The sequence below is a fragment of the Sus scrofa genome, chromosome 1 (genome assembly GCF_000003025.6).
Source record: "Sus scrofa isolate TJ Tabasco breed Duroc chromosome 1, Sscrofa11.1, whole genome shotgun sequence".
Taxonomy (NCBI): Eukaryota; Metazoa; Chordata; class Mammalia; order Artiodactyla; family Suidae; genus Sus; species Sus scrofa.
The window spans coordinates 12,631,149-12,647,537 of record NC_010443.5 but is presented as its reverse complement, the minus strand read 5'-3'; the positions used below and the strand labels follow the sequence as shown (position 1 = coordinate 12,647,537).

Genomic DNA, 16,389 nt, shown 5'->3' with positions numbered 1-16,389 from the left:
GCAGCACAGGCTCAACCCCTGGCCTGATAACCTCCTCACGCCTCAGGCCAACAAAAAGGACTCTTAGTAATAACAGTGATTGACCAGTTCTGTATCCGGCATATCTTCCTTAATCTATGAGGTTTGGATTATCATCTCTATAGTCGAGGAAATCAGTATTTAAAGAATGAACTTGCCCAAGGTCATAGTTAAAAAGTAGTGGCTGAGGAATAAATCCAGTTGAATTTGATATTGCAACCTAGGCTTTTAATTAATGTGCCATACTGTCTCAGTGATGGTTCTTAGAAAAAAATTTTAGCATTTATATTCTGTCAGTTTGAAGGCCATGAGGTCTTTATGTAGGCTTGTTTACATGTATTCATAGTGTATTTGCATATCTGTGTGTAACAGTAAATATTCAAATATATTAAGAATATCATGGAAAATTAGAACTTCACTAATGGGGAACATGGTTATCATTATATGAGCTCAAATTATTTGACTTAAATCTTTGGCCATCGGTAAAGTCATATTGACTCTCACTGAATGATACCATTTGCTTTTACACAAGTTAAATTTTTTTATCAGTGACAGAGAAGTTTATTTAGTATTTTCATAAACTGACCTGTAGGATCAGGTGCAATCACATTTATCCTACTAGAGAAGGCAGCTTGGCCAGGGATTGGGGGTGGGGTGCCAGAGGGACCAGGATAGGGAGTCAGGTGAATGTTCTGTCACACTCTGTCTAACCAACATGTGATGAAGAAAGTCCCTTTATCTTACAAAAACTTGGTTTTTCTCAGCAGTCACATTAATAGGTTGAACCAGAAGATTAGTCTGTATAACAGAACTGCAGGTGAATACTAATGTATGAGTTAGCTAGACTTTTCCTGACCGAATACTCTGAACTGGGTTTTAAAGATTGGAGTAACTAAAGCAATTTACTGCTGCATTTTCTTGTTGTTCCAATTAATGTAACTAACTGCTAAAATAAAGCAACATGCTTTTCTCCAAAACGCTAACTCAAAATGATATGTCATGAATTTAACCTTAAGCAGTAAATTGCCATTTTATAATCATTTATCATGAAAAAGTTCTCGCACTAATGTTTAGTGTTTTGGAACAAGTCAATATTTTCTATCTTACAGAGCTTATAATTACGAGACATGTACTCTTTTAATCTTCTCAGCACGTATATTCTTCTATGTTTATGAATTTGAAATACAGTTTTCAAGTATTTTTTTTTTGCTTTTGCATTTTTTTCTCACATCAAACAACACCATTGGAAAGAAGACGACCTATCATAAAATAGTCACTAGCTTTTGAATATCATTCTGATTGTGATCATCTATGTTTTGGTCAGCTTCAATAAGTATTTACAAATTGCTACAATTTTGCAAAAATTATAAATTATTTTGGGGGTGACCTTGTGAGAACTATAAATTTCTAAAATAAAATATGCCAATATTTCTTCGCTAATTATTATTTCTAAATATTTAAATATTATTGATAATTATTGATCTCCTTCTAATTATTAATTAATTTATTATTATTATTTAATGAAGAATCAGAGCTTCAGCTTTTGTCGCCTTCTGCCTTTACGTTCAAGAATTTCATTCTTATAAGGTAGAGTTCCTAGATTTGAAATAAATAGGAACTTTCCATGATGAAAAGAAATAGTAGGGAGTTCCCGTCGTGGCGCAGTGTTTAACGAATCTGACTAGGAACCATGAGGTTACGGGTTCGATTCCTGGCCTTGCTCAGTGGGTTAAGGATCCGGCGTTGCTGTGAGCTGTGGTGTAGGTTGCAGAAGCGGCTTGGATCTGGCATTGCTGTGGCTCTGGAGTAGGCTGGTGGCTATAGCTCCGATTAGACCCCTAGCCTGGGAACCTCCATATGCTGCGGGAAGAGGCAAAAAGACAAAAAGAAAGAAAGAAAGAAAAAGAAAAAAAAGAAAATAAATATTACAGCCGTATTTTCTATGACTTCTACTTTTACTGCAATAAAATTCCATATATATATGTATACATATAGATAGATAAGGGGAGGCTAGAAACGGGACTCATTTTGAATGCTAAATAATTGTAATAGTACTTTTTTTTTTTTTTTGGCTTTTTTAGGGCTGGACCTGCAGCATATGGAAGTTCCCAGGCTAGGGGTAGACTCAGAGCTACAGCTGCTGGCCTAAGCCACAGCCACAGCCACAGCAACACAAGATCTGAGCCATATCTGCAACCTACATCACAGCTCATGGCAATGCCAGGTCCTTAACCCAGAGAGCAAGGCCAGGGATCGAACCCTCGTCCTCATGGATAGTAGTCAGTTTCCTTTCCACTGAGCCACAATGGGAACTCCATATAATAGTACTTTTTCAAAGCATGAATAGTTTTCCTAATGCTTGTCCAAAAAATTTTAATGCCCGCTTTCAAGACCTTATGTGAGTTTGGCCATTCTCATTGCCAGGATGTATGCTGAAGGAATGAATAGTAACCATACCTGGGTGAGAGATAAGTAGATTTAATTTAGTGCTTGTTGCTTCACTGTGAATGAAAGGAATGAACCACTTCTTCATTCTATAAAAGCTGCCCTGTTAGGAACACATGCAAATAATTAGCCCGATAAATTAGCTCCAAGTAATTACAAATATCCAATAAATATAAGCTGAAAGTTTCATTATAATTTAAAGTACTAGCCCTCTCGGTCCAAAAATGAGTATGTAGAAAAATAATTCATGTCATTTATCTCTATGGAGTGTAGTATTTATTAGGAGGGCTATTCTGTTTCCCATAGAAACACCAGAAAGTCTAGGGATACTGGAAATCTACAAAGTCTATCAAGCCCTAGTTGTTTCCTTTTTTTCTACATACATTATTAAACCTTCATAAAGGTTAAGAAAAAATATTTCTTGTATATTACATATATGATCCACGTCCCCATATGATATGTCTAAGTCCCTTAAAGTACAAGAAATGAATGATTTTTTCTCGTGATAAAATAGGTTCTTCTAAGACTTCTGATATGAAAGCCAAAAAGTAAAGTATATGGAAATTTACATTAATAAATAAGAATATCTAGGCCAATTTAAAAGAAGCTGACATTGAGAAAATGCAGTGAATAGTGGATATGAAATGGAATATGGTCACTATGTGTTTGACAATGCAATCACCTATTTAACTCCTTCCATGATTTACCAACTTAAAAAGAGTATCTCACTCTTGCTGGTCTTTCTTCTTCTCTACTAGGTCAGCTAACATGTCCATCAACTTTTTAAAAATACTGTCTTTGAGCTGCTCTTTGGAAATAAATGAGATGTATGTCACTCACAGAACCCTAAAATGCTTCAGAGAGAGGCTTGCAGAATGCCTGACATGCACTTTAACAACTGAAAATTTTTCTAGCTATTTCAGAAATTCAGTGGAATAAATAGCCTTTCGAATGACTACACTATGAGTAAATATTAACATCTAAGTCCCAACAATGGAATTGGATTTATCAAGCGGATGCAAAATGTTCACAGATTTTAAGATATTGGAACTGAGAAAGAAGATAGATTATCTAACCCAAACTTCCTCACCTTTCCAATGGGGAAATTGTGGGCCGGAAATACATATTTTTATTGCATGCTTTTTTTCTAAATATAAAATATATAATTGTGAGAGTCTTTTCAAATATGCAGTTTCCAAATACAGTTTTTAAAAATTGTGACTAAGAAAAAGATAGCTAATTCTATTTTATATAAATTCTAGTATATGTAAAGTTAAGCTATCAACAGGTAAGAGGAAACTCTATAACTAGATAAGAATAACAGATATATTACAAAATCTTTAAAATTTGGATGGCTCATACATTTAGTTGGATCCTACCAATGACCAGCTGAATGTCCTTGGGCAAGTTTCTGAAACTCTCTGTATTTCAATTTCCTTGTATGTAAGAAGGGTTATAATTATAATGGCTAATATTGAGTTTTGATGTGAATGTCATGTATAATTGTCTATGCAAAATACACAGAACAGTGCCAGGCAACTGGCTAATATTGCTGGTCTAAGCTACTCAATGAAGTTTTACTGTTTTCATTTCCTTTCTCTTTCCCCCAAGAAGCTGACTTACAGCTCTTACCACAAAAATTTTAAAGGAACGAACTAATGCAGCTAAAAGGGATCATAAATTTGGTCTAACCCTGGCCTTGCAACGTATATCCCTCCCCAAAAGAGAATTACCTGGCCCAAGCTGTCACTAGCGCCAAGGCTGAGAAGGCTTGGGATCAGAACAAATGACTCTCTCATAAGTTACTTAGTTTTTACAAGTTTCTATCCAGTTCTTACAGAACACTGCTACAGCCAAGTGCTAATACATGGTCCGTGAAGAAATAGCTCTTTAGACAATTGTTCATAAATATTCTATAACTTTTATCTGTCATAGGGATAATATTGTGAATTAGCATTTGAAAAGCTTTGAAAAGCCCTGCTATGTGTGTATATGTGAGTGTGTGTGCTCGTGCTGCATTTAGTTCTATAATATGTACTTGCATTTTGTTTTTTAAGCTAAAGTTCTCAAACTTATCTGAGCACATGCTCAGTTTTTCAAGACCTCACAAAATGAAGTTCTCACTACACATTTCAAAAAGTTCACGGGAGATTACTGGTCCCAATTAGGCACAAATCTGTCCCAAATTCGATGTTTTCCAAGAATAAGTGGAAATGTCCCATAATTCCAAGTATTAACCAAGGTTCTAAAATTGATTATTGATCTCTTATTCTCACTCATTCAAAATATGTGGTCTAAATACAAAGGAGATATTAAAACTTCCTTTTTTAGGTTTTCACTTTTATTTTGCTTTGTTTTGAAGTTTGTCGCTTTCTGGTTGCAATCTTAAAGGGAGAAAAAGTCTGTGCAGCCTTGGGATGTGTTTTCACTGACTTAAACTACATATTGCTAAGAATAAGCCTTATTATTGACACATTCTTTTGTTGTAAATGAAACATCTTTGAAAAAATAGGTTTCTTTTTAAAGTGATGTATATTCAACTGTAGGAAACATACCGCAGTTTTAATAATTACAGTCTTCCTTGTGAAAGAATGCATGATTAGAAGCCAAGCGTCCTGGGTTCTAGGGGCAGGCTGCTGATAACCAGCTATGTGAGCTTGGCATACCATGCTACTGGCTACTTAAGGGACCTCTTCACAAGCAGGAGTTTCCCAACTCCTTTTTTTTTTCCAAGTGACTTTTAAAAAAAAAAATTTTTTAGGGTTCCTGTTGTGGCTCAATGGTAATGAATGCACGTAGTGTCCATGAGGACATATATTCAATCCCCGGCCTAGTTCCATGGGTTATGGATCCAGCATTGCTGTGAGCTGCAGTGTAGGTCACAGACGCAGCTCAGATCTGGTGTTGCTTTGACTGTGGTGTAGGCCAGCAGCTACAGCTCCAACTCTACCTCTAGCCTAAGAACTTCCATATGCCACAGGTGCAGCCTTAAAAAGAAAAACAAATTTTTATTGAAGTATAGTTCATTTACAATGTTGTATTTGTTTCAGGTACATAGCAAAGTGATTCAGTCCTACATATACATGTATCCATTTTTATTCATATTCTTTTCCCTTAGAGGTTATTACAAAATACTGAGTACAGTTCCCTGTGCTATGCAATAGGTCCTTTTGATTACCTATTTTGTATGGTAAAATATATGTGTATATGATAATCTCATCCTTCTAATTTATCCTTCTCCCCCCCCACCTTTTCCCCTTTGGTAATCAGAAGTTTGTTTTCTATGACTATGGGTCTATTTCTATACAAGTTCATTTGCATCGTTTTTTTAGATTCTGCCTACAAATGATATCATATGATATTTGTCTTTGTCTGGCTTACTTCACCTAGTATGTAATCTCTAAGTCCACCCGTGTTGCTGCAAATGATATTATTTCATTCTTTTTATGGCTGAGTAATATTCCATTGTTTAAATACACCACATCTTCTTCATCCATTCATCTGTCCATGGAAATTTAGGTTACTTGGATATTATAAATAGTGTTGCAATGAACGCTGGAGGGCAAATATCTTTTTGAATTATGGTTTTCTCCATATATATGTCCAGGAGTGGTATGGAGTTTCCTTAAAAAACTAAAAATAGAAACTACCATAGAATCCTTCAATTCCCACCATCTTTTGATGGCCAATGAATTAGGGCTCATTTCTGGGCCTGATTAATTTCTCCATTCACACGCTGGAGGCTAGTTTCTCCTAATGGACAAGAAAAGTGACCGCTAAGCCTTCCTTTTGTGCAATAATTTACTATATTCATATTGAAAGCAGAAGGAAGCATATGGCATATTGAGCCTGGATCCTTTCTGCTACCAGGTTATCCCACCTCTCCTTAAATTTTTCTCTACTGAAATGCTATCCCTTGTTATACTCTGGATCCCAATATGTCTGATTCTGGCAATGGAACTTGGAGGAAGGGATGAGTTCTCCATTATTTAGGTAAAAGGAAATACTCGCCTATGAGTCATCCATTCCCAAAGTTTTGTGTGTGTGTGTGGCTCTGTTTTTACGGCTTCTGTAATGAATGGGGTTTTGAAGTCCATTACTGACTGAAACTGATCAGCTTCAGAAATACCCAAGTCTATTATTGGCTTCGATTGCAACTTTGGATGGCATCGCAAATAATAGAAAATGGAAGTAGAAGAGAGTGCTGCAAAGAGCAAAAATAAAAATATTAAACCGGCTTTCCTCAACCAATACTCTGGGGCATGTCAGTTCACCTCTCAGGACCTCTATCTCCTCCTATAGATTAATGAAATTGAAAAAGGCAATCTCTTAAATGCCTTCCAGGGATAGGAAGTACATGCCAATTGCTTTATGGAGAGAGATTAAAAGTGCCTTAAATAAGCTTCAGTTTGAATCTAAAAGCTTTTCAAAACTTTATTTTTCAAAATAGGCTAAAAAGTAGCTCAAGGGGCTTTACTTCTTGACTTCTCAGGAAAATAACAATTTAAAAGGCTGATGACAAAATTGGAAAGGTGATGGTAGATTAAAATATTCTATCTATGTCAAGTCTACTGAATTCATAGCCATACCATGGTTATTGTCAGGAATGAAGCCTGGTCTTAAAAAATGGCAGGGAGTTGCAAGTTTCCAAAGGAAATATCTCAGCAAGTGAGCAGGTCCACTTGTTAAGCCATGGGTGCCAAAAAAAAAAAAAAAAAAAAAAAAAAAAAAAAATTGTGACTCAGTAGATCAGAGAAAACAGTTTACCACTCCCAGCATAGCAAACAGCAGGAACATCAGCACAGGAGAACTGGTTTCCTTGCCCCCATGACCCATGGGGTGACACAATAGACGCTGACTGTCAGTAGGCACACAGTTGACTGTCAGTACACACAACTGAGGACCCCAGAGCTAAGACTTCAGCACCTTTTGTCACAAGGAGTAAACAAACCAATCTTCCTCCCCTGGAAGCAAGCAGTCATGAAGTGGTCGTGCTGTGGTCTTCATGGGGTTTGGCAGCAAAGGGTCTTAACTGACTATGCGACTATAGAAAGAGCTGAGACACACAGAAGATGGTAAGGCCTTGCCGTTCAGCTCCATCAGCAAGACAGTACAAGGACACTTGGTGAACTGTCTCTCCTAGTAATTCACCCGTCAGCTCGACCTATTTGTGGATGAACTCAATTCTCATATGAATATGCCACCCCATTAGAAATTCAGGTTAGACATACTGACAAGGGCTAAGGCCAAACCTGTTTCATTTATTTCAATTAATACTCGCTTACAGTTATTAGCCGTAGAATCCCTATCGACAAGATCATGTTCATACTTTTGACCTCAGCCATGTACTCCAGGATCTCAGACTTCACTAAGTCCCTGAGAGGACTAAGAGGTAGCTTCTTTCTCAAAATATGCATGGATTGCACCTCTGTACTGTTAGGATTAATTCAAACACAATAAGAGTGTTTGGCAACTGTACCAACCAGAATGTGAAGGCCAATCAATGACTCATTTACAATCAGGGAATTCAGCCTGACCTGTTGATCGCTTATGGCTTGGTCCATCTGATTGGACATATCCCTGACCTATCTCTAGAATGTGGATACTGATGATGCGAGGGAACAGTACGCACCCCACTGCATGGGACACAGGGACCCACGTATCCTTCAGGTAGAACAACCTTCTTTACTTGAGGGCCTAAGGAAGGGAACATGGTCTAGGGAGTGGCTTCATTGCCAGTAATTACTGGGAGTCGAAGATGGGCCAAACCTCCTCTGCCTCCATGCCTAATTAATAGATATCCCGAGACCATCTCTCTCCCATGTGGCAAACATAACTAAAGGGACATGTTACTCCAGTTCCGGATTTCTTAACAAACTCGATTGGATCACCCTTGCTTCAATTTGGATAATCCATAGGAGCAGGGTGATTGAATAGTCATGGCCTTGATAGCCATATAGGGCACAACCCAAGGGCACTCAGGTGCAGGAGAAGCTTGTGAATAAGTAGGAGCTTGAATGAAACAAGACTGCATCTCTCTGTGTATGTTTGCATATGTATAAGGGTTTCACATTTAGGAGCTGCCTTTGATAACATCAAGTGCCAGTAGAATAACTCAGGATCAGTCAAGCCCACACGAGTTTTTCTGACCTTACAGCACACAGACAGGGTGATAAATACTGCAGTAATCGGTTTGCCAATCAGAGCCATTTCTTGTCTCATTGGACCATGTAATTGCTTTGCCAGACTGCAGGGCTGGAACTTGGAGACAAAGAGAACATTAACCATCCCTCCCACACCAGCACCTTCAAAGCCTAAGATATTCCTTCCCCAGTGGAAAGTGGGTAGTGGTACCAGGGAGCCGCAAGGGACACTCCTGGTGAAGGCTGCCTCCTTTTATGGAAATCTGTAATTCCAAAAAGCTCCAGGGCTGGGCTGTGTCACACTGCCTCCAGTGTCACCTGCTGCTTATAACCTCCCCAGCCAAATCTGACAGATTATCTGATTAACTTGAAGATTCAGATTGTAATGCATACAGAGATCAGGCACAAGTTGTCTCCCATACCTAAATAGTACAATTAAGCACTGAGCTATGTTTCTGGTAATGGGGAGTCATCATGCAAAGAATTTTTTTTTCCTGCCTCTAGAATCCACTTCTGAGTCAGTCTACCCAAGATTTTGACATGGGTACCTGGTCCCTGTACCTGACCAAAATTAGTAAACTTTCCTGGGCTTTCATATGAGTTAGCATCTGCTAATTTCATTGGAGCTTATCGACATAATATCATCAATGAAGTAGGACCAAGTCACTTACAAAGAGAAACTTCCGTGTTTTGACCCATCCATTGGTGACAAATAGCAGAAGAATTCAAGTAGTATGGCTGCAGCATAGTAACCATGTTTTGGCGGCTTAACTAGGTAAAGAATCTTAAACTTCTGGTGCCAAAGGGATAGAGAAAAAGACATGACCAAAGTCAAAAAAAGCATTCCAGTTACCATCATAGGCAACTGATTCAGCTCTAGTCACAATGTCTGGGAAAAACAGAACCGCAGGGGCAACAACGGAGTCCAGTTGGCGATTATCTTTGTCAGATTCCATTAGCATCTTTCATTGGCTGCATAGCACAGGGCTATTTTATTGAAATATTTCATTTTTCATAAGCCCTGTTGCATTTAAGTCCTGAATTGGGTTGTGGTTTCCTTTTCTCCTCCTGGAATTCTCAAGGATTTCTTTTACAAAATGTGGAAGGACACCAGAAGCCGAGGTATGACCTCCTGGGCATAGGTCCACCCTCGCCTATGGAAGGACACCAGAAGCCGAGGTATGACCTCCTGGGCATAGGTCCACCATCGCCTCTCTGTAAGTGGCTCCTCCAGATCAGGACTATCTCCCCTGGACAAAGAAGCATTCACAGAACAAACACATAAATTACCAATACCAGTTACATGCTCAGCCTCGGGAGCAGCAGGTGTGGCGCATGGCAAGGGTCCAAACAGCTCCACCAAAAGGTTACAGTCACTTCTTCCCCCACGTTATCACTGAACGTGTGGTTCTTACCCCTCAAGAGAACCTAGTGCATTAGTCATTTAAGCACAGATGTCAAATAAAAAGACATGAACATTTGTGCTTTCCCCCACGCTTACCTTTCTCCCCTGCCCTCATTGTGCCTTCCTTGGGGTATAAGATCTTTTATTCCTCCTGGGAGTGAAGATAGCCACCCCCACCCCACCCCAGTGCCCTTTATCCTTAAAGACTTTCGTATTAGGATACAGACACATAGGATCAAGCAGTAGAAGTTCTGAAGGAGCAATTTGCTCTAAGGCAGCCCCATGTTGTTCCTCAATTAGAGGGAAATTGAGCTCCACAAAGAAATCTGGTTCTATAGCATCATGCAGAATTTTATCTGCCTGAACAAGTAACTGCCTCCATGGAGGCCACCGTATCCTGACATCTGGACTGTATTTCTTTGCTGGTCATTCCATCGGTCTCCACTTTGACAACCCTCATTGTAGTAAGCATATCTGCATTGCCTTACTCTTTGGAGCAGGTTGGATTTTCCCATCCCGGGTTTGTCTTGGGTTGCAGACACTTTGCCTGGTTTAGGGAGCACTACCTTTATTCTGGGCGTACATCAGCACAGCTTCCAGCACAGGGCCTCTCAGTGCAGGGCCTCTCAACACAGGAGTGGGGCGATTCTGGAGGGAGTGGGGCGATCTTAAAAATGCATCAGCCGTTCTCTGCATGAGGGATCATGATCATGCTCTCATTCTGGCCACGATAGACTCAGTCTAGAGCAGCTTCAGCCCTCAGGCTTTGAATAGCTTCCTTCATGGGATCCCATGAGACTTTATCAACCTTGAGAAAATCTCCTGGGGTTGGCCAAAATGCAGTCACTGAAACATAAATTCGCAGTAGTATTTTAGAATATGCTTATGTCCCAATTAAATAATCTGCACAGTAGCTTACATGATGGGGTCCCATGTAAGACAGCCTATGTAGTTTATTCACCCACTAAGAACATAACCTTCCCTGCCCTTCATTAGCCACAAGTCTAACAGCGGCTCAGTCTGTTGATCAAAGAGCCCCTGAACTTCCTTCCTCTCCCTCTCACTAAGGGTCTGTAAGTTGGTACCCCTTGTAGGGGTATATCGCCCTCTAAATGTTTCCGGTTGTGACTTAAGCCTGGATGCAGTTGTGCTTTCCTCCCTGGTGGAGCCCAGAGTGTTCTCCTGGTTCCATAGTGCACAGAAGAGCAAGCAGCTACCATGACACCACTTAAGCAACTGGTTAGATTTTATCCCTCACCTTTCCATCTCCATCATCAACTCAACTCATGTTTGTCAACTGGTAGGTCAGGGCAGACCATTCACTCTCTCCTTATGCACCACAGGGGCCACAATATTTGCCACCAATTCCCAAGGAGTTCCTTAACATCCTCTAATCTCATCCATGAGCCCTTGCCTTTGCTCCCTAAAAAGTCGTCATCTATCTCAGCACCCTGTTTGTTGTACCAGTTTGGGAAGACATTCACCCTCTTAGAAGATGGCAAGAAGTGAAAAAGACTCCAAAGGATATGGCTGAATAAGCAAGCAGGTTGTCTTGCCACAAGCCATATGTGCCGTGAGTGGACAAAAATACGTACTTGGTTGTTAGTCACAGAACAGTGAATATCAGAAGCTTGGTAGAGCCTCCTCACTCCCGGCTCCCACAGGGTGATGCAATGGGACCAGATGGTGGCTGCATAGACAATGGGTTGTGTCACAGTTAAGGAACCCAGAAGCAAAATCACAACCCCTTTTGCAGCAAGCAATGCACAAACCTCCCAGGAGCAAGCAGTCACACAGTGATCAACACAGTGGTCACCTCAACCTACTTATTGCCTCTGTTCGGAGTCTGAGATCGGTTAAGCCTTACAGTTTGGTACAATCAGCAAAGATGAACAGGAACTTCCATGGTTCATGGCAGACTGCCTCTCCCATGGGCAATAGTAATCACTCTATTCCTTATTCTTAGGAAATGTATATTGAAATAGAGATAGGTTTAGCATTGAATAGTTCAATAATATAATTTTGTGTGTGTGTGTGTGTGTGTGTGTGTGTGTGTAGATAAAAAAGGAAGAACCACTGGTGAGGCAAATGGGACACAGTGTCAACAGCAGGTGAAGCTGGGTGAAGGGTACACAGTGTTCTTTGTACCATTCTTATTCTTGCACTTTTCCTGAAGTTTGAAATTTACCAAAATAAAGTTAAAGAAAAAAAATTGTCATCCCTCTACACTTACTACACAAACATCTCCTTTTTTCTCTACAAAAATTATAGCTATGACAGCAATGATTATTTGTTCATTATAAAACTTGTTTCAGGCACATCCTCCTCCTCCCTTACTTGAAAACATCAAATCACATTTTTGTGTGTGAGCAAATGTCATGTTATTGCTCAACAATATTGCTTTACAGTGAAGGTGGGGGTGGAGGAATCGCTGAACTTTAATTCAGTTGCTTCAGAAAGAAATCCATTGATTTGGAGAGTTGGATGAAAAGTAAAATTTCATTATCTAGAAATTTGTGCGGAACAGATGCAGAAGATGAAAGATCCTACAAAGAAAGGTGTTTCTTTTCTTTTGAAATTTTGGGCAGATTATGAATACTTTGAGGCTAAGAAGGGAAGAGGGTCAAGGATGTGGGAATCAAAGATTTGGGGTTAAAATCTATTTTTTTCAGAGAAGCTTTCAATAATATTTCATTGACGTCTACTGTACATTTTATTCTTTAGTGTATAAAATGCAATAGCTTGTTCATAATGACCCAGGAGATTAAATGATGTCTTGACATTTAGGGAAAACTCTCAGAGTTGCTGGTGAAAGTATACATGACGATTCCCAGTAGGGTTCTGACACAGAGAAGATGCCCAATGACTGTATAGGGCAATCCAATCTGAAATATTCACTGTCTTTGCTCTTTCTCTTCTTTCAGCTAGAAAATCTGGAAGCAGAAACTGCTCCATTGCCCTAACCAGGTGTCATGCCATTCAGATCCTCAATGAGCTAAGACAGCCACCATCTACGTGGAAGCAGGTTGCCATGAGAATGTGTGGGAGGCACTATTTTCCTAGGAAAGTGCCTGCTCTGAGTCATCAAATCTGTTTCCTCTCTGGCCGCTCTGCTCTGCACATGAGAGGGACATCCAAACTAAATCAAGCACTAGGAAGGAAAGAACTAATCCACATTGAGTTTGCCTGTGCACATAATCTCAAGGAAGATGACCCATGGGACCGAAACATGCTGTGGTATGTGCGTTGAGGTCATCCTCAAAGATGGCCCTTCTGTATGTAATGTGCTGTTTTCAAGCAAATGTTTACGTCCTCATCAAAGAAAAAATGTCAGTTGTTAAATTCACCATAGTAACTTGTAAAGGCTACCTCTGATCGAAGCATCTTATGTGGAAATCCAAGACTTTGCAGTCTTCTGTAAGAGAATACGTGGCTCTATTTTTGACCTTTAATGTTAACCTTAAAACCATCTCCAGTTAAGACATGACTTCCACCTCCATTTCTTGGTTTTGTATTTAAAAAAAAAAAAAGAGTGATATCTCTTACATTGCTCTATTATTGCAAGAGAAGGAATTAACACAAAAGGCAATCTGAAACTCAGAAATATGTCATCTGGGGAAGAGTTGATTCTTGTGCCATGCAAGTACTTCCTGAGAGTCATAATGGGAGATTCTCCTCTCAAGCTTTCAGTAGTTTGCTCCCAAGTTTTAACTGTGCAATTCCCCTGCTCCTATCCCGATATTCAAAAAAGTTAGTAGTGGGTCAATGAACACATAACTTTATCCATGCCGAGAGTCAAGCACTAAGATATTCCCTCTGTTTCTCAATGGTTTCTCCATCCTGCATGCTCCCTTTACACCATATTTTCTCTTTTTCAATGCTGCTCAGAATACTTATGCCTTTTGAGTCAGCACGACAGAATGACAGATGTGTTTTGTTGATTTTTGAAATGGTTTAAACTTTTTTAAAAAATATGGATCCAATGAGTTTAATCTCAAAATGGAAAGACTCAAATGACCACAGAGGAAAATGGGTCATCTCCTTTTCACTCCTGTGTAGTTTCTTGGACAAGAAATATTAACAATGACCCAAGAATATTTCCCTGACAATTATGTTGCTATAATGTCATCACCAAAATGTGGGTCTTTTTGATCTTTGCTGAATGTCAAGATTTCCTTTGTAAAATGTCAGTCTTCTAAGTAGTTTCTCTAGGACAGTGCTTCTCTTTGACTGGTTTTCTTTGGTATGGAATATAGTTCGAGATTTAGCAATCACCCATCTTACTTGATCTAGACAGGCAAGAGAGGCAGATGGTCCATGCTAGAAAGCTCTTCACTTCGATCTTTTGTCTGTATTGATTAAATGAATCACGTGCATTGTAGCTTTCTAGGAAGACAAAGAAGAAAACAAGAGTGCCAGCTTCCCTTATAAGAATATCCCTGAGTCTACAAGCTGCCAGTAGACTCAAACTTACAATTTGAATTTTATTCTTCAATCTAACAAGGCACAAATATACACCAGATACCCAAGAGCAATGGTAGCTGTTGTGGATCATCATAAGTTAATTTACTGTCTCATATCCAATTGGCTGTAATTATGTGGACCCAATCCATGTATCTGCTGGATTAGAAAAAAAAAGTCCACGATAAGTGTTTTAATGTTTCCTTTTAATGAAGTCTTATATTTGCCTTTAATAATCTCAGTTTCCAAATATAATGTCCCAGGATGGATATGCATAATTTTTTTTTACATTTTCTGATCAAAGTAATTAAAACCAGGGTCTTAAAAATATCTAGAACGTCTAACAAATGCATTTGTGTAAATACATTTACGTGTCTATGTATATACACAACTAGAGCTTCCACAAGTAAAAGGGACTCAATAAAGGAGAATGAAATGTTTGTGTATAAGTCATGGGAGAGGAAAGTTCTGGTTTTTAATGGACCGTAAGTAATCACATGAGTTTTCTCAAGGGATGACATAGTACTGCTTTCCACTTATAAGGCTGTTTCTCAGGAATCGTTATTTCTGCTTGATGGCCCGGTCTTAGTTAAGATATGTTAAAGTAATTAATAAATTAGTGTGTTTTCAATATTTTTCATTCAAAACCATTTTTAGCATACATTCGCTAGAACTACCTTGCAATGTCACGGTGAATAGAGACATAACAGCCCAAACTTGGATGAGCTGAAGCTGAAATCTGATGAAATCTGGTGAAGAAAATTTAATGTTCTGTTTCGCTCCTTCTTCTCTTATTCCCGTATTTCAGCCTTGTCTTTACACATGGAATTTCTTGCTAGTCTGGCCACCCAGCAATGCAGACGGTAGATGTGAAGGGGAAGCTTTGCTTCTTTGATTTCTTTCTTTTTTTTAATTATTTAAAACATACTTGAATCAGTTACCTATACCCATCGAAATGAAAACATCACAGCGGTAACTTAAAAATCTTTTCCTGCAATACCACATTTCGTGAGAAACAGTTTTAGTCACATTTTTAACTTTTTTATCTCTAGAAGTTTTGCTGACGTCTGGTTGATATGTAAGGTTGGGACTGTTTCTGCTGTTCAACAAAGTGACTCATTTACACATGTACACACATCCCTTCTCGTTCAGATTCTTTTCCCACATAGATGATCGCGGAACACTGGATAGTTTTCTGGGCTACATAGCAGGTGCCCACTGGCCCATCATTCCACACACCTTAGCTACATATGCCAGTCCCACACCCCCACTCCCTCCCTCCACGACCACCTGTCCTCTTTGGTAACCATAAGTTTTTCAAATCTGTGAGTCTTTGTTTCCGTCCTGCAAATAAGTTCGTTTGTATCCATTTTTAGATTCCACAGTGTAAGAGATGTCATATGGTGTTTGTCTTTCACTGTCTGACTAACTTCACTTGGTAGGACAATCTCTAGGTCCCTCCGTGCTGCTGCAAATGGCATGACTTCATTCTTTTTTCTGGCTGTGGGAAGTCTAATCTCCAGTGGGTAAAGGCCTTTCCTCCTTCACTCTCTGCCTTCACTGTTTTTTTGTACTGCCTCCTTCTCTCCTTGCCAATCACTAGAGAGGAAAGAAGAGGGAGATGAGACCCAGCTGGCGCAAAAGTGAGTCACAGAGACTTTACTGCTGATACCCCTGCTGGGGGCATCCTTGGAAGGGATTTCATCAAGCTTTTGCTTTGAACCTTTTGCTGTAATATTCTGGATCCACCTGAACAATCTGATGGTGTCAAATAAAAGCGTTTAGTGGAGAGGCAGTAAGTGTGAACTTCTAGGTCACCTGGATCTAAGTCTGAAAACACACTGTGGCATTTTTTGGCTTTGTGGCTTTGAGCAATGCTTTTCAGCCCTTCGGCTCTTCAGTCTTCTCTTAAAATAG

General features: G+C 39.4%; 1 protein-coding gene across 1 annotated transcript in view; it reads left to right on the top strand.

Annotated features, from left to right (window-relative positions):
• The window catches only part of OPRM1 (opioid receptor mu 1), a 68,171-nt gene extending 54,758 nt beyond the window's left edge, over positions 1–13,413 (top strand). The window contains 1 exon segment of the mRNA NM_001001538.1: positions 12,936–13,413. Within this exon segment, the coding sequence (NP_001001538.1) occupies positions 12,936–12,974 (39 nt within the window). The 3' untranslated portion in view covers positions 12,975–13,413.